The 24,261-nt window shown below is 65.2% G+C and overlaps 1 protein-coding gene across 1 annotated transcript in view; it reads right to left on the bottom strand.

Moving 5' to 3' along the window:
* Positions 1 to 9,803: 9,803 nt before the first annotated feature.
* The window catches only part of GLT1D1 (glycosyltransferase 1 domain containing 1), a 44,834-nt gene continuing 30,376 nt past the window's right edge, over positions 9,804 to 24,261 (bottom strand). The window contains exons 9-12 of the mRNA XM_037511327.1: positions 21,923 to 21,966; positions 20,749 to 20,869; positions 17,130 to 17,228; positions 9,804 to 10,173 (exon numbers count right to left, since the gene is read on the bottom strand). Coding sequence (XP_037367224.1) covers positions 10,012 to 10,173; positions 17,130 to 17,228; positions 20,749 to 20,869; positions 21,923 to 21,966 — 426 coding nt within the window. The 3' untranslated portion in view covers positions 9,804 to 10,011. The remainder of the gene's footprint in view (positions 10,174 to 17,129; positions 17,229 to 20,748; positions 20,870 to 21,922; positions 21,967 to 24,261) is intronic.

The following is a 24,261-nucleotide window of genomic DNA, read 5'->3' as shown; positions in this document are numbered from 1 at the left end:
TCCCGCAGCCGCACCGTGCCCCAGGTGTCCCCCATCAGGCCCGCCCCGCGCTCCGGGAGCTGCCGGTGTTCGAGGCGCAGGTGATGGCTGCAGGGGCGGCGGGGTAAAGGCCTGGCCACCTCCCCCACCGTCCATCTTGAGCGTGTGTGTAGGGAAGTGAAAAAGCATCAGGCTTCCCTGCCCTCCCGCCATCAGGATGGATGAGGGATCCTGCGGTCCTGACCACATGCCTGATGGCGGCACCTGGAGCAGGGGGTGGGCCTAGGGAGATGGGATTCACCTGGGCGGAGCCTGGGCTTTCAAGGGCGGCGTCACGGGGATGCCAGGAGAACAAACAGAAGAACCACGAGAAGCAGAACCATGAGAGAAGCGGAGAATGTGAGAGAAGGCCGGGGAGCCCAGAAAGAGGGAAGACTTGCTGGGGGCTGGGAGCCTGCCAGCCTCCCGGCACCCCTGCCTGCCATGTTCCTGGTAAATCCTAATAAAAGCCTGAAACCCACCGAGGGCTCCAGGACACTCTCCTCTTTCACCCCGTCTGCTCGGGTCATGGGGAACCCGCCCTGCGGCCTCCTGCCCCTGCAGCGGGGAATGCAGGGTTCACGAGAGACATGCAGTGGGTGCCCACAGAAACTAGAGCCAGGCACCCCCCTTTCTAGTTTAACACTTGGGCGCAGGCGGGCGTGATGATGAACTGCCTGGACACGTCAGAGAAACAAATGACGCCGGGCAGCTGCTGGCACTGGCCGGCGCGCAGCCGACCGCGTATCTTCTCTCTTGAGACGACTGGTCTTTCCCTCCCCGCCCCAGCAAGTGCCATTCTCTCCTGAGGAGCTTGCTGGAGACAACGGGGTGATGGGTCGCTACCAGGGGCTCCGAGAAGATGTGCCCGGGAAGATGGCGGAGGGCGGGAGAGCCGGGAGAGCCAGGGCAGCCCCGGCAGGTGTGGGCTGAAGCCGGGGCCCCACGGCCGCGCCGCCCAGCAGCCTCGTGCTGCCCCCTGGCTGTGGGAGAAGGAGTCGCAGAGCGCAGGGCTGGCAGGTGTGGGAGGCCGGACTCCGGCCGCCGCCCCGTGTCAGGGAGCACCCCCAGGGCGGGAGACCCTGAGCAACGTCCTCGCTGCCGCAGCAACATCTCTGCAGGCAACAGCCCCAGGAGGGCAAACCCCCCATCCCTGCTCCTGCTCCCACTGACATCCGAGCTTGCACCTGCGCTTCCTCCTCTCCCCTCCCCCGGCCCCCCAAAGAACTCCCGGCGCCACATCTGGCCACCAGCCGCGTTTCCTGGTGTGGCCCCTTTGGGGAACCCCCCAGACATAGCTTGCTGCTTCGGCGGGGGCCCCACACGGGTCTGGAGAGCGGGGAGGGGCGTGAGCTCTTGCATCAGCGGCTCCGTTTCTTCGGGGCGCTCTTTGCAACTGCTTCGTTACATCTGCTCGGAGGTCCTGTCACCGCTCCCTGGGCCGGCGTCTGTTTCGTGCAGATAATAGAACACGGGGCGGGCGAAGGAGTCTCCCGAGAAAGGAGTGGGAATAATTTAACTTGATTTATAGATTGGGGTGAGCTTGCTTTCTCTTCTCCCCTCAAAGGATGCAGATAGCATGAAACATTTCATTAGCAAACCTATCAGAGCATTTGGTTGCTTGCTAAATGGCCGAGGCAATTAAGCTACTGTTCCCGCGATCAAAGAGACGCGTCTGCGTTGTCTTATGGGGGGGGGGGGCTTCTCCGGGAGGGAGGCCCGTCCTGCCAGCAGCGCTAAGCGGGTGCGCGTGTGCTGAGAGCCCGCGTGAGCCGGAAATCCGCACCTCCTCGGCGCCCCTGCTTCCCGGCCCAGGGAAACAGCCGAGGCCGGAGTCTGCCTCGCTGAGGGCGTGTCGGTCCTCACGCCCGGGCATCTGCCAGCGGCTGCTGACACGGAGGGTGGACCGGACTCGGGAAACTGGTTCTGAATCCCGCTGGGGTTAAGGCCTGTCGCCCCACGCGCTGCGGGAAGCAGGGCCGGAAAGGCAGCAGCCCCCACGAGAGGTGAGTGGGAACGGCAGGGCCGAGCCCGCCCGGAGCCCGCCCCTAGGACGGCAGATCAGAGGCGAGGGTGTGGGGAGCAGGCAGGGCCAGCGGGGAGCCCGTGTGCGTCCCCGGCTCTCAGGCTCTCCGGCACGAGAGAGAAGGCGTCGGCCCAGCCCTTCCCCGCCGGCTCTGTGGCCCTGGCCAGAGGGTGGCCTCATGGGGCCTTTTTAACACAGCCCCTGAGGCCAGCAGGAGAGGGGCAGGCAGTGCCGCCAGTCACCCTCTTTCTGGCACGAATCCCCACACGCACGGCCCCCCGGCGCCCCCGGCTCCCACGGCCTCCCCGGTCCACCTGCTGGGCCTTCCCTGTCCATTTTAAGTCTAGTTTCTCGGCCTAATTTTCTGTTCTGCAAGGAACCCCACAGCCTGCACTCGAGCCCGTCACTCGAAGCTGGTCAACATGAACTTCGCCGGTGGCGGCCGGAGAAGGCCGGATAAGCCGAGGGCCAGTCTCTAACCGCCCGAGATGAGAGAGGCCGATCCACGAGCCCCACCTGGCGGCATCTGGAAAGGGCAGCGCCGGGTGGGAGCGACTCTGGACTCCTGCCCCTCAGTTTCAATGAAGGACCTGAGAGCACCCCGATGGCCCCTGAGCCCCCAGCTGGGACTGACACCCAGGACCCGGGGCCTCTCCATCCTGGCTGCACCTCCCGCCGGCCCGCTGAGTCCCTGCAGCACCGAGGCCAAGGGGGGGGGGTTGTCATGTATTGATTTGAGCCAATCAGGAGCAACACAACCCCTACCCCCCACCCCCCGCCCAAGTTTCTGGTGAATTCTGCCGTCCAGCAGTCAGACATATATCGCTCTGCTCCCTGCTGGCGGATGGCGGAGAGCGAGAGGATGGGGGTGGGCAGGCAGGGAACAAGCAGGGTGGGGGGCATGGGGGAGCCCCGCTGCCGGAGAGGAAAGAGTGGGAGCACAGCAAGGAGGCCCAGGAGAGGGGGGCCGGGGTCTCCGTGGACGACGGAAATTGGCCAGCCTTGGTGGAGGCGCGGGGCCCGGGGAGGCGCGGGGCCCGGGGTGCGGTGAGGCTGCAAGCCGGGGGGCCCCTGGGGGGCGCAGGGCCCTGCTGGCCGCCTGGGACTTGGAGGGGCGGTCCGTCTCGGCGGGGCCAGAACCTGAGCAGCAGGCGGCATGAGTGCTCCTCTGGACCGGGCTGGGATCCATGCGGCACAAACTCCGAGAGGAAAGCGGGGAACCCCCATCCCATGCAGGTGCCCCGAAGGGAAGGGCACCCCCGTGTCCTGAGCTGTGCGGGGTGGGGTGCCGCGCAGCCACTGCCCCCTCTGCTCATGCCCGTCTGGAACCCAGACAGGAGCGTCTGCTCCGGCGCCGCGCCAAGACCTCAGTCCCGGCTCGTCATCCGTGGACCGAGGAAACGTCACGCCTCCCAAAAGCACAAGTGGCCTTTCAGTAGATTTTCTGGGAGGGAGGAGCGGAGGGGCTCCCCAGGGCCCCCACAGTGGCGGAAGCAGCCGGCGGGGCTGGGCAGGCGGCAGGTTGGGGCTGCCCGTGCGGAGTGGACAGATGAGACGGGGCCCTGTGGTGACACACACACCACGTCCACGAAACATCCATCGATGTGCGCACGTGGGTTAACACAACACACTGCGGCATCACAGACATCTCGGGGGTCCAGGACGCGGGAGCGCTGGGGCGTGAGGGGACAGATGGCCGCACAGAGTGGACACTCAGATAACACAGATTTCATTAGAGAGAGACGATGCGCTGACCAGACGCGCCGATCGCTATATAAAGTGCATGCGACGCGCTGCGCTGTGAGTTGTCTGCTCCTCAGCGACTCACTATGAAGAGAGACGCTGCACACCTCTGTGGCACGTCCTCGGCCTGTGCTGCACGTTATACACACGTTTCCCTTTCTGGAGCATGTGGCCTGTCAGCAGCTGGAAAGGCCGGAGACAGACAACAGGCCGCGGGCCGGAGCACACCCGCGGGGGCACACGGGCTGAGTGTGAGCCCGAGTCCTCGGGCCCGCTGAGCAGCCGCGGCCCCCGCCGGTGTGAAGTCCTCTGAGTCCATATCCAGGCCCCACCTGGACGCGAGGGCAGCTGCCCCCAGGGTTCTGGGCCCTGGAGGGGCCAGGCCCGCCTTCTCTTCCTCTGCGGGGCTGCAGCCCTGCCAGGAGCATCACCGGGAGGGGCTGCACGGGGTGGGGAGAGTCACAGGAGGCCCCACATGGCAACTCCACAGGCCCCCACTCCACAGCAGGGCCTGGAGACCCAGGGAGGCCTCTGGGGGGGTCCAGCCCCAGTGGCCTGGGCTCTGCCTCTCCCCTGCTCGCGTGGCGGCCCCTGCTCCCCTGTGCCCCAGCCGTGGCTCTGTCCTGGGAGCGGTCGGCCCCAGGCTCCACTCCCTCAGACTCCCCAGAACCTTGCAGAGAGCGCCCTGAGCCTCTGCCCTCCGTCCTCCCAGGGCCCAGGAGAGGGGGGTCTATTTCCCCCTCCGAGCGCAGCCACAGCCGGGGCTGAGGGGGTCAGGGCAGCCACCTGCTCCCTGCAGAGAAACGCCCTCGTGACCCCCCCCAAGCCCGCACAAGGGGGCGCCGGGTGTGCTGTGCTGGGAGCGCCGGGGCCCGAGTGGGCCTCATTAGCCGCAGCGGCCCCTTGAACGAGGAACCCTCCCGACGTCTCCCCGCAATGGCGACGTCCCGGGGACAGGCGGCCTCGCTAAAATACAGCCGCCTGCCAGGCAGCGGGCGGGCAGGACCAGGGACACCCGCAGACTCGGGGCGGCACGTGCCGAACACGGGGACCCCCACGGCCTCTGCATCTCCACTCTGCCGGCAGCGTGCCCGCCGGCCTCACCCCGCCTCCACGCCCACGGCCGCGGGGACACCTCCTGGGGGCGCAAGGAGGCAACGCTGCTGTGTTCAGATTCAGGAGCCAGGAGTGTTCCCTGGTCTCAGTCCTCCTGTCCCTGGAGCACAGGAAACGGGGTTCCCCAGTGATCCCGCACCTAGACCAGGCGCATGCCCGAGACCTGGCCAGTGGGCTGGGCACAGAGGGGGCCTCGGACCCGCCTGGACGCCTTCCAGATGCGACTCCTGCCCCCAGGCCGAGCTGCATGAGCCTCCTGGGGGGTTGGGGGGCTCCGGGGAAGAGGCATAGAGTGGGGGCCATGCCCAGCAGCGCGAGGGCCATGCCCAGCAGTGCCGCGGCGTCTCATGCAGCCAGCGTTTGGCTGGACCGGGCAGTGTGAGAGGAAGAAGAAGTGAGGAAGGAGCAGCTGGAGGTGCAGCCGCCACGGTGGGGCTGGAGCCAGCGAGAGGCAGCTCACGGGGCTCTGTGTGCACAGGCTCGCTCGGGATGCACGTCCGCCACACGGGGGAGGTTGAGAGGGGCGCTGGTGTGTAGAGCTGGGGTGCCGGCCCATGCCCAGGCCCGGTGTCCAGGTTCAGTGTCCAGGCCCAGTGTCCAGGTCAAGTGCCCAGGCCCGGTGTCCAGGTTCGCGGCTCCCCAGAGGCCATGGGGGTCTTTATTCTACCTGGGCCTCCCCAGCCCTCCCTTGTGTCACGACCCCCACCCTTGGGCCTCTGTGCAAAGACCGTGAGAAAACCGCACGCTTGGCCTCGGCGCTCAGACAGCGGGCGGCCAGGGAGGGGGCCCCCCGGGGAGGGCACTCCTCCGCCAGAGGAGAGGCGGCGGCGCGGACCGCTGAGTGAAGGGGCCTGGGGACCATGTGCAGTGGACGTTCGCGCAGTGGGCAATTCAACGGGACAAGACCGACGCAAACGAGGGGACCCTGATAACATAGTGAGTCCACTGAAGTTGGGGGGTGGGCGGGCCGCGAGGAACGGAGCAGCGAGGCAGGTCCTGAGCCCCCAGAACCCCGGGGCATGGGCACCCAGATGGAGCTGCTGGCTTCCGTCCAGGGCCCAAGAACGAAAGGAAGACGCATCCCCGGACAGAAGCCGCGGGCAGCGTAACACGCACGCGGGCCCACCCCGGCGGTGGGCGGCGGCCCCGGCGGATGCCCCGGCTCTGGCCGTGACTGACGGCTTCTTTATTTAGTCACGGAAACATCATGGGCAGAAAAGATGAACCAAAAAGATCGCCCCAAGCTGGGGCCTTGCCCCGAGCGGGCCGGCGGGGAGGAGAGGCCGGGGCAGCGCTTGCGTCTGGCCACAGCGAGGTGCCAACGGCGGGCCCTGGGTGGCCTCGGGTGGAAACGCGGCCTAGAAAGGCGCCGCTGCCTTTTCCCAGTGAAGCTGCTCCCGCCCGGCCACCAGGAGGGAGGAACTCCCCCTGCAGCTCACAGCCACGGAGGCTGGTCAGTCCGGGAGGGGGTGGTGGGGAGAGCTCAGGCGCCATCCCCGCTGGGCTAACTCGGGCCCGGGGCTGGCGATCGAGGCTTTAGATCTCCGCGCAGCCTCGAGCGCAGTCGGCGTCCAGTGTCTGCCGCGGCCCGCGGAGAGCGGCCCTCGAGGTCAGACTGCGCGGCGAGGGTCAGCGCGGCCTGGCCAGGAGACTCCCCTGGCTGAGCTCACCGAGCACGGACACCCTTTAAATGCCGCGCACGCTGCCTGCACATCACCCGCCCCCAGGCCCTCGCGCTGAGGCCAGGGCTGGCCGGGACACGGGGACGCGGCCACGGCCCTTCCCCCCCGGCGCCTGATGTGGGGCGCTCCTCTGGGCACTCTCCTCCGGCTGCCGTCTCAGTAACTAGGCCCTGGACGCCAGGCGCAGCCGCCAGCCGGGGCCCGCGCAGCACAGCGCTTCAGCAGAACGTGGCTGCGGCTTTCGGGGGGATGTCAAGACTGGCTGTGAGGAGCTCGCGCTGCTGAGATACCCAGAACGAAAAGTCCCCTCACTTCACGCCGGCCCCGGCTCGTCCAGAGACAACACTCGAGCTCCGTGTCGGTGTCGGCACCCGCCGGGGACCGAGAAGCCGTCGCTGAGGGGAAGGCAGGTTGGCGGGTCGGCGCGCCCATTGGTCCTGCTCCACTTGCTTCCCTGTGTTTCGGGCGTCACTTTAACCTACAAAAACTAATCGTGTTCACTTCGGGAGGCTTGAGAGCCACGGGGGAACCAAGCGTCACCCGTGAAGTCCTTCCAGGGACATGCCGTGTGTGGGGACCCTTGCAGGGCCCCCCACCCCAGAGGCACGAGCCCCCGGGCCCCCCACGGCGCCGGCGTCTCCGCCCAGGGCCTGGCGCTCCAGATGCTGCTTGTGAAGGCGGACCCGGCGGTTTGCCGTCCCTGAGCCCCTCGCTCCCCAGGGCGCCCTCCGGCCAAGCGCCCGGGTGAAGTCACGTGACCTCGCGGGGCACAGGCGAGCCTGACGCGGCGCACACCTGGGCGGCGGGCGCTGCCCTCGAAGTCGGGGCCCGTTTCTCGGTCACTCCCGCCCGGGGAGCCCGTAAAGCCCCGGCTCACGGCCCTCCTGGCGCGGCTCCGGCTGACGCGCGGGTCAGCGCGTCCGGGTTGCTGGGCCGCGAGCTCCCGCGCCGCTGGCCGTTCACCGCTCCGGTTTGGGGACGCACTTGGCATCATTTTTGTTCACTGTCACAGAAGAAAATCGTTTTAAATGAAGCGAGTGCGGATGGGCGCGGCTTTCTGGGCACAGAGCGAGCCCCAGGAAGTCCCCCCTCCCCCCGAAAGCTGCAGCGGCACAGAATTGCGTGATTCTTTTGGAAAGACCTTTCTCTCCACCCGGGTTTTTAAGGACTATTTATGAGTCTGGAAGAAGGAACAGATGGTAAAACAATCCCTTTAAAATAGATGGTGGCCACAGATAAAAGTGAAGCCATTCCATTTAACTGACAACCGGGCTTTTAAAATTTTTATTAATTTTTCCCAGAAATTCCCTTCAAGTCGGTCGAGACTCTCCGGAGGCGACCTGGAGCTGGTGGGCTGCTGGGCTGCTGGGCTGCTGGGCTGCTGGGCTGCCGGGCGCATTTGAAACCTGCTGGGGCTTCAAGTCCTGCCTGACTCGACCTCACCTCCTGGAACGGGGGCTCTGCTCCCACTGAACCATCCGTCGTGGGGGGTGGCGCCCGGGCTGGGTGAGCCCGGGAGAGGGCGTGACCGGTCACATGGCCCCTGGGCCCCGCGCCACGGCGGCACCCGGCTCCCCGGAACCGCACACACCTGTGGAACAGGTGGGCCCGGGGCCGCCCGGGGAATATCAAATCCCTGTGCCGCCCACGGGGAGCGCCCCCTTCCTGCAGACGCGGCTCTCTCCAAAGCCAACCCCCGAGAGCCCGGCCTGCAGAGGCGCCTCTCCCAGTCGGCTCAGGGGGCCCGAGGTGCCCGCGGACAGTCCCCGGAACATGCGGCCCCAGGGCATCTCACGGGGAAGCTGGACCACAGGCCGGCTTGTGCCTCAGAGGCGGTTTCTGGAAGCAGGCGCTAGGCAGCCTCGGAGGCCTCGCTTTTACTGCAGACTCTTCCCTGCGAGTCAGACTCCGACCCCGGGAAAGGCTTCACCTCCCGAGTTGCCGGACCCCGGGCCAGGAAGCTCTCCGCACCCCCGGGATGTCCAGCCCCCCTTTGCAGTCAACACGCTTGATCTGATTGTTCCCTAACATGAAGGGCCTCTCAGGCGGTTCCGACGTCCCACGTCCCCTCGGCTCTGAGGCGCTACCTTAGAAGCGGGGTTCGGGCACTGAGGGACACCTCTGTCGGCCGAGAACTGGCCCGTGGACGTGGGCGGGGGGCAGCGGCCTTCAGACCGGTGCTGAGTGAAATGCCGAGGCCTGCACGAGCTGCGGAATCTCAGTGGTGGAGGTTGGGACCCTGCGGGGAGCCCCCACCAGGCAGCCCCCCTCGTTTTGGGTGATGTGACACCGGGCTTGCTGGTGGCACTAGTTCTGGCACCTGAGCCCTCGGGCGGCCTAAGTAACAACGGACGAGTCTCCTGTTATGTTACGGAGGTGACTTCTGAACCCCACTGGGGGGGGCTGGCACCCACGACGCCAGCTTGGGGTGGGCCCTCCAGTCCCACCTCCCCAGCCTGACCTGAGGGAGGGGAGGGGGGCAGGGTCAACCACCCACCATCCCCTTCAGGAATGACTGTCCTGAAGCCCCATAAAATCCCCAAGGGTGGGATCTGTTGGGAGAGGCAGGTTGGTTTTGGGGAACAGGGTGTCTGGGGGGCATAGACACTCCCACGCCCCCCCCACACTGCACCTCTGCCACCAGGCTATTCCTGAGTGACCCCCTTTATACTAGACCATCAGAGCGTGAGTCAGATGCCACAGCTCTGGGGGGGGGCAGAGGGGTGCAATTCCCCTCCATCAGGGAGAGGCTGAAGAGCCGGCGGCCTGGGAGAGGGCAGTAGTGCCAGCAAGTGCCCACAAGAGGCCGAGGTAAAGGGCACGTGGCCTGCAAAGCACAGGAGGGCAGTGAGGCTGCCCCCGACTCCAGGAGCCTCCAGCCCTGCTTCCCCGGCCCGAGCCTGGGAAGGGACCGGCCCCCCGCTGGAGAAGGCGCCTGGGGCCAGGCTGCCCGTCCCTGCACCCGGGTCAGCACGCCTCAGCCGCCGCTGCCCGCGCACCGGCAACTGAACGCCACCCGGAAGCTCGAGCGCCGTGGACCGCGCGAGGCCACCTGGCACTGTCACGGGAAGGCCGTGGGGTCCAGCCTTTGACTCAAGGGGGCCCGTGCACCCCGGTTAATTAGGTGCCCTGGTGTCAGCACTCACTTCTAAACCCGGGGGTGGGGGGGGCTCTTCCTGCAGGACAGGACCAGGCAAGGAGCGGAGACGCTTCTGCACCACGCGGGCAGGGCCGCTTTATTCCCTGGAAACGCGTCCCTCCCCGGAGGGCCCGGGGAAGGTGGCACTGAGCAGCAGCCGGCAGGTGGCCCAGCCTGCGTGGGCCCCCAGGACTGTGCGGTTGGCACTGCAGGGTCACCGGTGACCCGGAGCTGACCCTGGGCACCCCAAGGCTGGGCGCGGGGGTGGCGCGGGGCCACAGGGCTCCCTAGTCCTGGGCGCCGTGCTCCAGAGTCCTGACGAGGTGCTGGTAGGTGTCTCGCTCCGCCCGCCAGGAGTGGCGCGCCCTCACGTACTCCCTCCCGCGGGCCACCATCTCCTTCCCCAGGGTGGGGTCGCTCACCAGCTGCTTCGCCAGGTGGACAAACTCCTGCAGCGCAGGGGAGAGACAGAGAGAGGCGGGTGAGCGGTCAGGCGGCCCCGCCCCAGCTCCGGGGTCCTCCGCCCGCCCACAGGCAGAAAACGACCCCCAGGAGAAGGGGGTTCACGGGTGCCCGGGTTGAGCGAGACTCACACACGTGTGCACCGCGGCCCCTGAAGGTGCTGGCCAGGGCGCCAGCCCCGCGCAGCCACGAGCCCAAGCAGCTGTCTGCTGCCAACAAGGGGGCAGAGGGAAGGGGAGCTTGTGGGAAAACCAGGGGCAGAAAGACGCGCCAGGCTGTGTGGACACTGTTTACCAGACAATCCGTGTCTAAGTGGCCTGACACACATGCACACGCACGTGCACGCCCACGCACGCACACCCGCGCATGAGGATGAGCCCCTGGGGAAACCCTGCGGGCCGTGCTGCGTGGCCTTCTTCCCGAGACAGCCGGAGCCTCGTCCGCTGCTTTACGGCGCCCTCTGACCCACCCCTTGGCCTCACCCCTATCGGAGGGCGCCCTGCACGGCCTGCGCCTAGGTGCCCCCTCACTCCACGGGGTGCGATCATGTCAGGGCACGGGCGCAACCAAGGCTGGAGGCAGCTCTGGGCCCCGAGCCCTCGGCAGACGGGCCTGAGCTGTGTGGGCAGCACCGACCCTGAGCCTCACTCCCCTCCCCTCTGGGGTGGGCCCCTGGTGCCAAGCCCAGCCGGGCCAGGCTCCAGGGGGCGAGGGACTAGGTGGGTCTTGCTCCTCGCCGGAGCCTCTGCTTTAGCTTGCTCTGCGCATGCTTGTGACTCAGTGCCCGCACAGGCACGGCGCGAGGCCGGCGCCCAGGGCCAGCGCCCTCGTGGCTGCAGAGATCTAGCAGGGCTGCGCGCTGAGGGGCATCCAGAGCAGGCGGTGCAGCGCCCCGCTCACCAGTGCGGCAGGGGCAGGGCCCTGGAGCCGGGGCCTGGGTTCAAATTCCTGCCTAGCCCTCCAGGTGACAGGCCCCGACCCCTTCTCCGTGCCCCCACCCCACAGAGTCCTCCTCTTTAATTAGGGAGCTAACTCCCTGCTGGGTACGGCAAGGGTTAAATGAGTTAATGCAAAGAGCTCGGGGAGCAGAGACTCAGGGAGCCTTGTCATTCTGACCCCCAAAGCCAGGTCAGCTCCTCCGGGTGAGGAAGCCTGCGGTTATCAGGCAGGGCCCGGCTGCAGAAGACCGGCCACATATTCTCAAAATTATTGTTAATTAAACACTGAATGCCTTTTATGGCTAGCAATATGCACAGCAGTATTTATGAGAGTGGAGTTACTTTTTTTATGTATTATGTATACACTTTGTAGTAAATTGGTGTTCTTTTTATAATAAAAATATGACATATTTATTCCCATCTCCTAGCAGAACAACATTTCTATTAAAATTATTCAACGGGCTTGTAGCTCTGGTGTATTATTTCACGACACTGGTCATATCTGTGATTTATCTGATGGAGAAATTTTGGTGGAAACCCAACCCTGTTTGTTATTTCTACAGACTGTTTGACCATTTTACAACAAAATCCTGAATGATAGAGTTCCTAGGAATAAGCTGTGATAAAATACACTTTTCACCTCTCTGCATGGAAGATTGATCAAGAAAATACAGACTTAAATCAGCAAGAGCGACCTGGTGAGGAGCTGGCCGCCCGCTGGCCGCTGGGAGAGTGACCCCACAGGAGTGTCGGGGACAGGGGCGGGAGGACAGGGCATCCGGGGGAGGAGGGAGATGGTCGTGTGATGAGTAAGTGTCCTCGAGCCTCTGGGATTCGTGCCTTTGGGGTCACAGCAGCTCCTGCTGACCACCGAGGCATACCATGGGCACTGCCCTTGGACGAGAGGCAGAGCTGGCGTGGGCGCCGTCAGGCTTGCAGGGGACGCTGCATGCAGAGGGGGCAGCGACTCCCCATCCCTGCACCGTGTCTGCAGGATGGCTCTGTGGCTCCCACCATGAGGCGGGGTGTGTGTGCATGTGTGTGTGCGTGCATGCGTGTGTGTGTGTGTGTGTAACACATGTCTACATAGGTGTCTGTAAATACACACACATCCATAGCGCGGCATGGATGGAAGTATATATAGATGCCACTCCTGAACCCCAGTTTCTAAGATTCTGACTGGCTGGGTGTCAGGTAAGTGAAAAAGTATCAGGCTTTCCTGCCCTCCCGCCATTAGGACGGATGACGGATCCCTGCGGTCCTGAAGGCAGGCCTGATGGCGGCACCTGGAGTGGGGTGTGCACATGCGTAGGTGGGTACACCTGGGCTGAGAGACGGGGCTTATAAGGGCGGCGTCCCGGGGACGCCCGCAGAACCACGAGAGCAGCAGAGACCACGGCCGCCAGAGAACGCTGGAAAGCCCAGGTAGAGTGAAGACCTGCCTCCCGGCCCCCAGCACCCCTGCCTGCCGTGTAGCTGGTAAATCCCAATAAAAGCCTGAAAGCCACCGAGGGCTCCAGGCCTCTCTCCTCCTTACCCCGTCTGCTCGGATCATAGAAAACCTGCTCTGGCCCTTCCTGCCCCTACCCTGGGTTGGGGAGGAGTCTGGGGTGCTGTCTTCGTGCCAGGATGCTAGAGCCAAGCTCGGAAGACCAGGCCTCATCACCACCAGAGACCCTGGCCTGGGGGCTGAAGCGGGAGCCAGGCAGATGCGCTGCCTCCTGGCTCAGACATGGCCGACTTCTCACTACCATCTCGCGAGACGGGGAGGCGCCACCTCCGGGCACTAATCCCACCATGGGGGCTCCAGCCTCGGGCCTCGCCACCCCCGGCGTCCCCCTCAAGTGCCATCACGCTGGACACCAGGTCTTAACACCTCTGGGAGATGCAACACTCAGGCCCGGCAGTGTCCTCTCAAAAGGCCGCTCTTGGAAATCCATGTCTTCGTGGACGGCTGGGCCTCCTCCTGAACAGTGAGGCCTGGCCGTGGAGCAGACGCTGCTCAGTGGAACCTGCAGGCCGTGCGACTCAGCGCAGACGGCCCTGACCTGCCTTCCCTGCATGCTCGATGCATATCCGAGGCCCCTCCCAGCGGCGGGTGCACCTGGCCACACCCCACAGCTGACACTGCCCCCGCCTGAGCCCCGAGCCAGGGGCCCCTCTGCGTCCCTCCCGGCCCCCGCGGTCTGCGCAGCGCCCACCAGCAGCACATCTGAGGTTCAGGACCGAGACGCAGGACCGGCGCACGGAGCAGGATAAACAGAGCCGCAAATAACTTCCCGGCAGCTCCCAGACACCGAGTCCCTGCCAAGTGCATTTGGAGCCAAGTCACTAAAAATACACGGTTTTCCGAGCACTTTCGGGATTTTGGCATCGCAGGAGGGGGCTGGCGCGGGGTGGTGACCGCCACTCCTCCGCAGCGGTCACCGGCCATGCCTCACGGGGGCGTGAAACCACGGAGTGACCACCCCAAGCAGCGAGGTCTGGGGGCCACCGGCGGGGCTCTGAGCACCTCCCCACCCGCTCCCGATAGCTGCCAGGCGAGTGCCCAGCTGCGGGGGGCACGTGTGCTGTGGGCAGGGCGAGGAGCAAGGTCAGGCGAGGGGCCATGTCCACGGTGAGGGCAAAGTCGACATGGGACCCAGGCGTCCGCTCACGCTCCCGGAGTCGACGGGCGCAGCTGGGCAGTCGCCCGAGGGACACCGACAGCAGCGGGCCAGACGGGCGGCCTCGGCTAGAGCAGAGCGGCCGCAGCCCCGTGAAGGCTCCTGGGGGCATCCAGAGCCACAAGCCCCCAGCCAGCCCACCCCCACGGTCCTCCACGCCGGCCCCGCCTGGCAGCCACTGTCTGGGTCACACCAGTGTTTGTGGGGACAGAGCTCTCCCTCCACCCAGACCCCAGCTGAGCCCCCCAGCGGCTCAATAGCGTGCACCGCGCAGGCCAGAGCGTTGCAGACAATGTGGGGAGAACAGGGGTCCCTCACAGCGGCTCACCCCAGCAGGCCACGTCAGGGGCTGCTCCCCTGGACCCAGGGCCGCCCCCAACCATGGCTGCTCCCAGGGCCTGGTGCTGAACCCAGCCAGCCAGACCATGGGCTGTGTCCCCTGGACACAGTGCTGCCCCCAGCCCAGCGCTGCCCGTGAAGCCCACGACACCCACCCACATGTGGCTTCAGTGCTTTGCTGTAAACAGCTCATTAACGCCTGTTTGTGGGGCCACGTGTGGAGATGGTGCAGGTCTGAACAGCCAAGTTAAATGAAACATTTAACACGGTTGGGTTGTCAGGACACTGTGGCCCTCTGTGGTGGACGCTCCTAGGCTCGCCACAGCCCCCGCCAGGCCTCAGGGCCTCGGCCGCCTGCTGCCGCCTGGACAGGCTCAGGCCTGAGGCCCAGCAGGGCGCCCCCCGCCCCTGGAAGGCCCCCAGTCCCCCACAGCTGGCTGCCCAGCCCCCTCCCTGGGCCTATGCTGGGGCTGACACCCAGCGCCATCCTCACACATCTGCCCAGGGCCCCTGAAGACGCAGGTGGGGGCCCAACACGGAGGCGTCTCCCGTCGGAGCTGACCAGGCAGTTGGCAGGACCCGGCTCAGGCCACAAGGCACCGTCCCAGCCCACAGGCCTCACTCCCCGCCAGGGCAGTGCCCTTGTCTCCAGCTCCGCGGGGGGAGGCCGGGGCCGCCTGGACAGCCCAGGACCTAAGCCGGCCCAGCTGGCCAGAGGCCCAGAGCCGGTGTCCCCAAGCTGTGGTCTGACTCCCCTCGCCCCGTTTCGAGAGAAGAGGGCGTCTGCAAGGACAGAGACGCACGCGGTGCAGGCGGGGGTGGGGGGCGCCTCCGGGCAGCCGCAGCCCACGTCCCCCTCCCGGGACGTAGCTTCCACCGTCATCCACAAGACTCAGACCCTCGCGGCAAAATTAGCCTGGGCTACACTTGCAGCGTCTGACCCTGAGGGGGAGTGTGGATCCTGTTCCTGCTAAATGTCAAATGGATTTTAATTTCGAAGCTATAAAATGCAGCCATAAAACAGCTCAGCTCTTTTCGGAGAGCAGGACTTGGCGGGAAGGACAAAATCGATGTTCCGCGGTTGGGGAGTTGGCTGCGCGCACGTCCTCGGGCGGAGGCGCCGGGAGACTGCTGGGGCCCCCAGGGCTGAGCGTCGGTCATCATTGCTTTCTTGGACACGTGAGCGCTGCCTCCTGCCGCGCCCCCGGGTGCCGCGGGGTGGGTGCTGCTCGGCACCCGTCACTGCCGCGCCCTTGGAGCAGGCCCGGGGCTGGGCCCCGGACACAGGACACACTCCCCAGGGCGAGGAGGAGACCGCCCGGCCCTGACTTCAGGGGTGGGATGGGCTGGGGAAGAGAGGCGGGCGGGAGGCCGGCCGGAGGCCAGGCGAGGGAGCTGAGAGGAAAGCCCAAGGGCGAGGGGCGGGGGTGACAGGGATGAGGAGGAGCAGGGAGAGGGGGGAGCGAGGGGAAGGAGTCAGGCGTCCATCCAAACCCGGGCTCCTCTCCAAGGCCCTTCTCACTAAAGTCGCCAACCCGCTTCCTTGCGTGGAAACCCCGGGCAGCCCCGCCCCGCCCGCTGCACCCGCGCCCGGAGGCGCAGACCCGAACAAGGCGCGGCACAGGCCGTGGAGGCAGCGTCCCCTCCTGCTCTTGCCTGGACCCCTCCGCGGCCCAACACCTCAGGCGGGAAGCGCGAGGGCCTGGGGGGCGGTGCGGAGGGGCGGGCGCTCGGGCCAGGCCTGCTCTGCTCCTCCAGGGCCCCAGGCGTCCAGGCGTCCCCCAGCCCCCCCCCATGTCTCTCTGACCTGCGGTCCAGGCCGGAGGGCTCGCGAGACCAGGCTGGGCCAGGCAGCATCCCCCCCACGAGCCCCGCGCCTCGATCCTCTCCGCCAAGTCCCTCCTACCAGGCCACACGGTGAACCGCAGCCGCGCGCAGGAGACAGCCCAACCGCCCGCCCAGCCGCCCAGCGCTCCCCAGGCAGGGCCACGCGGGTCACCCGAGCCTCGAGCGCCGGTGTCATGCAGGAGCCAGCCTGACAGAGCTGGTCCTCGAGCTTCCTGCCTCAGTTTCCCCATCTGTCACATGGCGGTGAGCGGCGCGGGGCTCCGCTAGGCAGCAGAGAAACGAGCCGCAGTTCTACGGCGGGCGGGAGGACGGGAGGGCGGGCGGCGGCGAGGGGTCTGCAGCGGGAAGTCACAAAGCCGAGTCTCCAAGTGTTGCACTGACTACGCTTTTCAAGGAGAAACGCCCGTGTCACCGGCACAATGCGCTTTAGTAAGACAACGACGCAGAACCTGACGTTTAAATCTACAACTCGGGGGGCAAGGGTGGGCCCCAGGCTTTCACCTGCTAACACCCGACACCTGCTGGAAGAAGTGGCCCCGAGTCCTGGCTCTGGGCCTGCCGGGGCTCGGTCTGAGCACCAACCCCCCACCCCGCCGGCTCCCCGAGGGGGCAGAAGCCTGACCCCCAGGTCCCGGGGGCCGTCAGAGCTCGGAGACCCAGGCACAACCCCACACCAGCTGTTCTCGAGGGACTTGCACGCAGGCGGGCACGCGCGGGCATCCTCAGGCCCCGGCCCCTTCCTGCCCACAGCTGCGCCCCAGACACCCACGTGCACCTGGCGCCCACCAGCTATGCTGCTTTATTTCAGGGGTGTGTGGGGTGTGTGGACACGAGCACAGCCTGCTCCGCCCTCACTTGTGGACTGGGGGCGTGTTCTGGAAAGCGTACTCGTGCGAGGTCACTGTCGTGGAGGCCCCAGAGTGTGTCCCCCAAGCCCAGCCGCACGGCCCCTGCACCCCCAGCCTTAGGCACAGCCTCTGGGGTGCATGTCCTGGGCCCCAGGCTCTTATGCGAGAACGCGTGTGCCTGTGTGCCACTGGGGATGGCCAGGGTCTGGGGACAGGCAGCCTTGAGCAGCAGCAGGACGCGGCCCCCCTCTGGCCCCCACCCACCTCCCCTGACCGGCCCGCAGCAGCGGAGCAGCCCCTTTACCTGCGGGTCTGAGAACAGCAGTCCTGTGACTCCGTGCTGCACCACGGCCGTGTTGCCCGGGATGCGCCTCGCCAGCACCGGGACCTCCAGGGCCATCGCCTGCGGGGAGAGGGGACCAGGTGGGCATGTCCGGAGAGCCAGCCGGTGAGCAGGACGCCGCCCCCCCCCCACCCCGGCAGCCCAGGTGTGGGCTCCCCAAGACACAGGGAGGGGCCTGCTGTGCAGCTCTGGGGAGGGCTGTCCCGTGAGCCTGGCCTGGCGTGACCATAGCTGTGTCCCGGAGGAAGCCCACACGCTCACCGGACGCCCTCGGCCACCATGTGAGGACGTGTCTTCAGCCGCGGACATTATTGTCCGACCCCGCCCTGGGGGCGGCCAGTCCTGACGTCTCCCCGCAGCCTTCCCGGCTCGCAGGCCGGGGTCAGCCGGGCCCGCGCCCACCAGGGGAGACCCTGGACAGGCGCAGAAGCAGGTGCTGGGCTCCCCGCCTCCTCTCAGCCCCTACAAGGACAAACTCCCCGAGAAGGCCCCTCTGTCCCTGGTCTACCCGCCAGCACCGGCTCCCCAGCAGCCCCGTGCCCCAAACTAAGGTGGCAGCACCCCAACTGTGGGACTCTAAGCCTCCTTTTCAAAGTGGAAAGTACCACCCTCCCCCCAAAACTAGCCCTGGCTAAGACGACACCGTCACGGCTGTCCTTGAAAAGCCCTTGAGTGAACCGAACCTTCCATCGCTGGGGCCTGAGGGGACTTTGACCCCAGGCCTGGGGCCTGGACCGGGGCCAGGGATGTTCTGGTATTCCTCGAGCAAGGTCTCCTCCGGGCAGTGGAGACGCTGGCCTGGGGGGTAGAGTTGTTATGGGTCCCCTGGGAAAGGGGAGGTTCCCTGCCCAGCCTGGCGCTGGGCAGGGAGAAGCTGGCACGGAGGCTGGAGGAGGGAGGGGGAGGGGTCCAGAAGGGTCTGGGGGAGGCTTGTTGAGTTTACCAGGTACACGGCAGGCAGGGGTACCGGGGGGCCTCCGAGCCCCCAGCAGGTCTTCACGCTGGGCTCTCTGGCCTTCTCTGCTGGGTCTGTGCCTTCCTGTGGGTCCCCAGGAGGGGCCCGAGACCGGGGCGGCTCTCGGGCCTCAGTGGCCCCGCTTTGGGCCGACCCTGCTGGGCTGGACGTTCACCCACGAGGGGACGGGAGACTGGGGGGGGGGTTAACTGGAAACTGCTCCAACCCTGCTCCTTCTCTAGCTGCACTAGAGTCCCTGTCCATCAAAGGTCTCGCACGCTGGAGCATGTCCTGGCTTTATGCGGCGGATGACAGAACCCCTTAAGAGTGGGCAGGTTTGGGGGCCCCGGGGTCCCCCCCTGCCTGTAACAGATTGAGCCGTGTGCTTCCCGGCGGGGAGGAGAGCTGAGGAGTGAAAAACAACTTCCTGCGTTAGCGCTGGTGGCAGGAGCGGAGACGGGAAAGTGACCGTAGGGTCAAGAAAAGGCATCAGGCTTGTCTGCCCTCCGCCATCAGGACGGATGAGGGATCCTGCGGCCCCGAGTGCACGCCTGCTGGCGGCACCTGGAGTGGGGTGTGGGCAGGCGTAGGTGGCTACACCTGGGCTGAGAGACGGGGCTTCCAAGGGCGGGGACGCGGGCAGAACCACGGGAGCAGCAGAGAACGCGGCCAGCAGAGAAGGCCAGAGAGCCCAGCGTGAAGACCTGCTGGGGGCTGGGAGGCCCCCGGTACCCCCGCCTGCCGTGTACCTGGTAAACTCAACAACCTGCAAAAGCCACCGAGGGCTCCAGGACTCCCTCACCTGTCTGCTCGGGTCACAGCCCCTGCTCCGTGTCCTCCTGCTGCTACAGTGACTTTAAACAACACGGGGACAGAAGCAACAGATGAGCTCCAGGAAAGGACCCGCATTTCCCCGAAGCGTGGCTGAGCCAGCCCCCGCCTCGAGCGAGCTCCCGGCGCAGGGCCCAGAAAACACCGCCAGGAAACGTCCCGCCGCCCGGCGCCCGGTGGACAGCGCGCGCGTGGGCAGACAGGCCGGGGTCAGCGGCCTCCGCCCCGGCCCCTCCCGCCGTCAGCTCTGTCCTCTCGCTCCAGGAGCCCCCACGGCCTGGTGGCGGCTGCTGTTCCCCACCCGGCGCACACGCGGGCCCACGAGGCCCACGACCCCCGCTCTCCCGCCGCCGGGCTCCGCTCCAGGAGCTGCGCTGGAAGTGGGGGTGGCTGGTGGGGGTTCCGCCCGCGGCCCGCGCCTGCGGCTCAAGTCTGACGTTTAGAGTTTCAGTAAAAAAAAAAAAGTTCCAGCCAGCGGACCCGAGAAAATAGACTAATGGCCACGATCCGCCGACCCTTCCTTTGTTCTGTGCTACCCACTCGCTCGTCTGAACCGGCTCCCGCGGGGGCAGCCAGGGCTGCCGGCAGCTGCCTTCCCAGAAGCGCGCGGGATCTGACAGCAATTTGCCCGCAGAGAAGCCCGTGCGCAGTTAGAAAATCATCCTGCCTTTCCCTCCTTCGGGGGCTGGGAGAGGGGTGTTCACTGACACAGGCGCAACCGGGCACCCCAGCGCCCGAAGGCAGGACAGGACGCCCCTTCCAGAGCCAGCGGGGGGCCTGTCCCGGACCCAGTGGGGCTCGGGCTCCGCGCCCCGGGACGCGGTGATCAGCCGACTGAGGGCAAACCAAGGGCGAGAGGCCGGCTTGGAAAGCGCCCAGCGCCATCCCGGGGTGGGGTGGGGGGAGCGTCCGCCCACCGCCCAAGCTGGCTTTGGTTTTGTTCTCTGCTTTTAAAACGACACCCTGTGACAAGGAAGGATGAGGCTCCCCGTCGTGCGGGGTGACTGCCCTGCTGTGGGGATTGGCCATTTCTCGAAGGCGCTCAAGTCCGCACACCCCCTCCCCCGGGAACTAAACTCAAGAAGCTGACCATGTGCAATGCCGGGGGCTCGAGCGCCGCGAGAGGAGGTGCAGGGTAAGGAAAAATGTCAGGCTTTTCCGCCCTCCCGCCATCAGGACAGATGATGGATCCTGCGGTCCCGACTGCAGGCCTGATGGCGGCACCTGGAGCGGGGGGTGGGCCTAGGGAGATGGGATTCCCCTGGGCTGAGCCTGGGCTTCAAGGGTGGTGTCAAGAAGCCAAGAACGAAGAGAAGCCGAAGAGAAGCCAAGAGAGAAGCAAAGAAGCAGAAGCTGAGCGAAGGCCGGAGAGCCCAGATAGAGTGAGGACTTGCTGGGGGCTGGGAGTCCTGCCAGCTCCCGGCCCCCCAGCACCCCTGCCTGCCGTGTACCTGGTAATCCCAATAAAAGACCTGCAAAAGCCACTGAGGACTCTGGCTCCTCCTTCACCCGGTCTGCTGGATCCTAGAAACCCTGCCCTGTGTCCAGTCCTGCCCTTATAGGAGCGGTGAGGTGGCTGGGCGCGCGTCTGAGCCCCTGAATTCCTGGGTGTGGAAGACACTGGGAAGGGGGGAAGGGAAGCGAAGGGGGCTCTGGCAAGCACACGCCCTCACCCCAATGCCCAGCCCGGCCTTCGGGGCCTTCGGAGCCCTCACGTGGACGGGCCGCCTGGGGCCCCGAGGGCGGGGTGGGCAGACCAGCACCTCTCGGTGAGAACCCCTGAGGGGACGTTACCTCCAGGATGGCTGCCGACATGCCCTCGGAGATGGAGCTGTTGACCAGCGCGGAGCAGTTCTTCACCACGGCGTGGAGGTCGGCCTGGGCCATCTCGCCCACCAGCCGGACGCCCGCGCTCCTGGAACCACACGGCAGGGGGTTACAGCTGCCAACCGGGGGAGGGCAGGGAGGAGCCCTACATACAGCGCAGCGGGCCCCCTGCTGCGGGCGCCCTGGGAAAGCAGAAGTGGGGGCTGCTCCCCGCCCCACACCTGCGCGGGCGGGGCCTGGACACACCTGCTTCTGCTTCAAACGCACGTGAGGAAGGACACGGGCATCTGCGGGGGTCGGGGGGAGGGCAGAGGTGGGCTGGGCCATTTCCTGTTTGACTTTAAAATGCTTTCCCTGATCCACAGTCAGACTTGTTTCAAATTATTTGTTAAAATGCTAATAACAAATCTTCATGATAAACAGAAAACAAGGCCACAAATGCCCACCCAGAAGTGTCAGGTCTCATCCTGTAGGTCTCGGTTTTATTTTTCATGCAACTGCTCGGACACCCCCTCCTGCGGCAACCCCGCCGCTCATGTGCTGATGCTGGCCCTGCCCGCCCCGCACGCCCCGCACGCCCCACTACGGGCGACACCGACAACAAAGCATCTCCCAGGCCCCTGGCTGCTGGGGTGGAGGGGCTGGTGGGGGCAGGCCCAAGCGGGAGAGGCTCCTCCTGGCCGCAGTCTCTCACAGGACAGACGGAGGCGACCCCACAGCATCTGGCCACCGGAGGGGCGAAGGCTGAGTCCGGGGAGTCCTGGGCCAGAGACACCAGGCCCGGGCGGGTCCCAACGAGCCCCAGCGCGTCTGCGCCAGAGGCAGCCCGGGAGGCAGACAGCCCGGGCTCGCACCCCCGGGCAAAGCGCTCCTGAGAGGCACCACCGGCAGGTGCCGGAGCCTGGCGAGCCCCTCTCCTCCGCCTCCGCCGAGGTGACTCGTCTCACAGCGAGGCATCACCCCTGCCCTCCCAGGGAGCTGCCTCTGCCCCCACACCGCTTCCTTCCTGGGCCACAGGAGTCGGGGTGCCAGGGTCCCAGTGGGGGCGCCTGTGAAGTGCCGGGCCCAGGGAGGGCAGCATCGCCTTGGGGCCGGGTGACCCCAGCTCCGCCCCAGCCACCTGCTCTCAGCCTGCTCTTACCTCTCCACCTTGGCCTTGACCGCCCTGCTGAACACTGGGTCGACCTGCAAGGACACAAAGGCGGACTCAGGACAGCCTGCGGCTGCGTCTCCAGAGGAGTCCAGGCAACAGAGCCCGCGAGCTCAGGCGGAAAACCCGGAGCAGCGGGAGGAGGACTGAGGAGAGCCCCAGAGGACGGGGCACCCCCGGGGTGCACGGTGGGCCGGAAGGGCCCTCACGTGCCGTAGGCCTGCGGACCCCTGGGTCACTGAAGCGCTTTGATCTCTGACGTAACAAATCGGCTGCAGTGGGGAAGCTGTGATCACCCGGCCATGCTTACAAGGACGCTACTTCACAGTGGCCTGGAGCGCGCTGGAGACAGGCCGCGTGTCTCTCTCTCTCTCTCTCTCTCTCTCTCTCTCTCTCTCTCTCTCACACACACACGTGCATGCAACAGCATGGCCCGGGCACAACCGGCTCCGCCAGGTCAGATGCTGCAGATGCCACATCGACCCTGGCCACGAGAATCCACTTGTCCTGGGGGAGCCCAAACGCTGGCCTCGTGCAGGGCACAGGCCGGCCTGTTTGCAACTGCTTAAACGCGAACACTCAGCCCACGGCCTGACACGCGTGATGGCAGGGCCGCCTCGAGCCCGGCTTCTCTGCGGTGACACCGCACGAATAACAATGCAGACACTGCCACACCTTCCCGCTCTCCTTCCGCTCACAGTCACCGCCAGCACCGTCCGGGCCACGGTGGGGCCATGAACAGCAAGATAATATTCTTTTAAAAATAGGCGAAACACTCCGTGACTTACACCTCAATAACACCTTCAAAGACACATCCCCCAAAGCAGTGTTAGTGAAGGCAAAGATCAACAGCTGGGACGACATCCAATTAAAGAGCTTCTGCGCAGCAAAGGAGACAATAACAAAAACAAAGAGAAACCCCACCGACTGGGAGAACATTTTTGCACCCAACACTAATGATAAAGGACTGATCACAAAAATCTGCAAAGAGCTGATGAGACTCAACACAAACAAAGAAAATAATCCAGTCAAAAAATGGGCAGAAGAGCTAAAAAGAAACTTCTCTGAAGAGGAAATGCAAATGGCCAACAGGCATATGAAAAAATGTTCAACATCACTTGTCATCAGGGAAATGCAAATCAAAACGACCATGAGATACCGTCTCACACCAGTGAGAATGGCACGTATTAAAAAAACTAGCAACAACAAATGTTGGCGAGGGTGTGGAGAAAAAGGAACTCTCCTGCACTGCTGGTGGGAGTGCAAACTGGTCCAACCACTGTGGAGAGCTGTGTGGAGATTTCTGGACCTACTAAACATAGAGCTTCCATAGGATCCAGCGATTCCACTCCTAGGTATTTACCCGAAGGACACAGAAACATCCATTCCAAAGAGCACCTGCACCCCTATGTTTATAGCAGCACTGTTTACAATAGCTGAGCTTTGGAAACAGCCCAAATGCCCGAAAATAGATGACTGGATCAAGAAGATGTGGTCCATACACACCATGGAATATTACTCAGCAATCAAAAAAGATAAACTCATGCAGTTTGCAGCAACATGGATGGAGCTAGAAGGGATCATGCTCAGTGAAATAAGCCAAAAAGAAAAAGAAAAATATTGGACAATCTCACTTTTAGGAGGAATGTAGAGGATCCAACTAAGGGAAAATCAGAATCAACAAGCAACTATAAAGCAGAGACATTCTGCAGGGGGGAGAAGGCAGTAGGATCAGAAGAGGGCCGGGAAGAGCACAGGGACCGTGGTGATGGCCACGGGTGATGGTGGTGGGAATTTCACGGGACTCTACCTGAGAGGAGAAAGCACACATTGTACAAAAATGAAGACCGATGTACAAAATACATAAAATTAAAAAGAAAAATAAAAACAAACAAAAAACAGACAACATTCTTTGTTTCTGAGAATGAAGCCTCTCCCCGGGGGAGCGCTGGTCTCCACGGGCGGCCCAGGGGCCTCTGGGCAGAGCAGTTCCACATTTGGCACGGACAGCACATGGGCTGGCGCCTTCCAAAGGGCCCGCCGGACGGGCCTTGCATGCCCCTGTGAAGGTCTGCTTGGGCATCCTGGCAATTTCTCACAGCAGGCGCTGCGGGGCGGCCTGTGTGTGCGTCTGACGGCCTCCTGGCCAGGGCTGTTTCCCGGGGCCACGCCTGCGACAAGAGCCACGCCCGTGACACGCAGCTTCCTCGCCCTCCCGGCAGGGGGCGCGGTCTAGACGGGCTTTTGCCCCCACTTGCTTGCTGGGCGCTGTGCTCCTTCCCCTCGGCCCTGGGCGGGGCTCGGAGCCGCAGGCAGCCCTGCGGTTAGTG

This window comes from Talpa occidentalis, unplaced genomic scaffold, assembly GCF_014898055.3.
Source record: "Talpa occidentalis isolate TD23 unplaced genomic scaffold, MPIMG_talOcc4v2.1 talOcc4.14, whole genome shotgun sequence".
NCBI classification, from domain to species: Eukaryota; Metazoa; Chordata; class Mammalia; order Eulipotyphla; family Talpidae; genus Talpa; species Talpa occidentalis.
The sequence above is the reverse complement of the archived record's forward strand: the minus strand, read 5'-3'. Positions and strand labels throughout refer to the sequence as shown.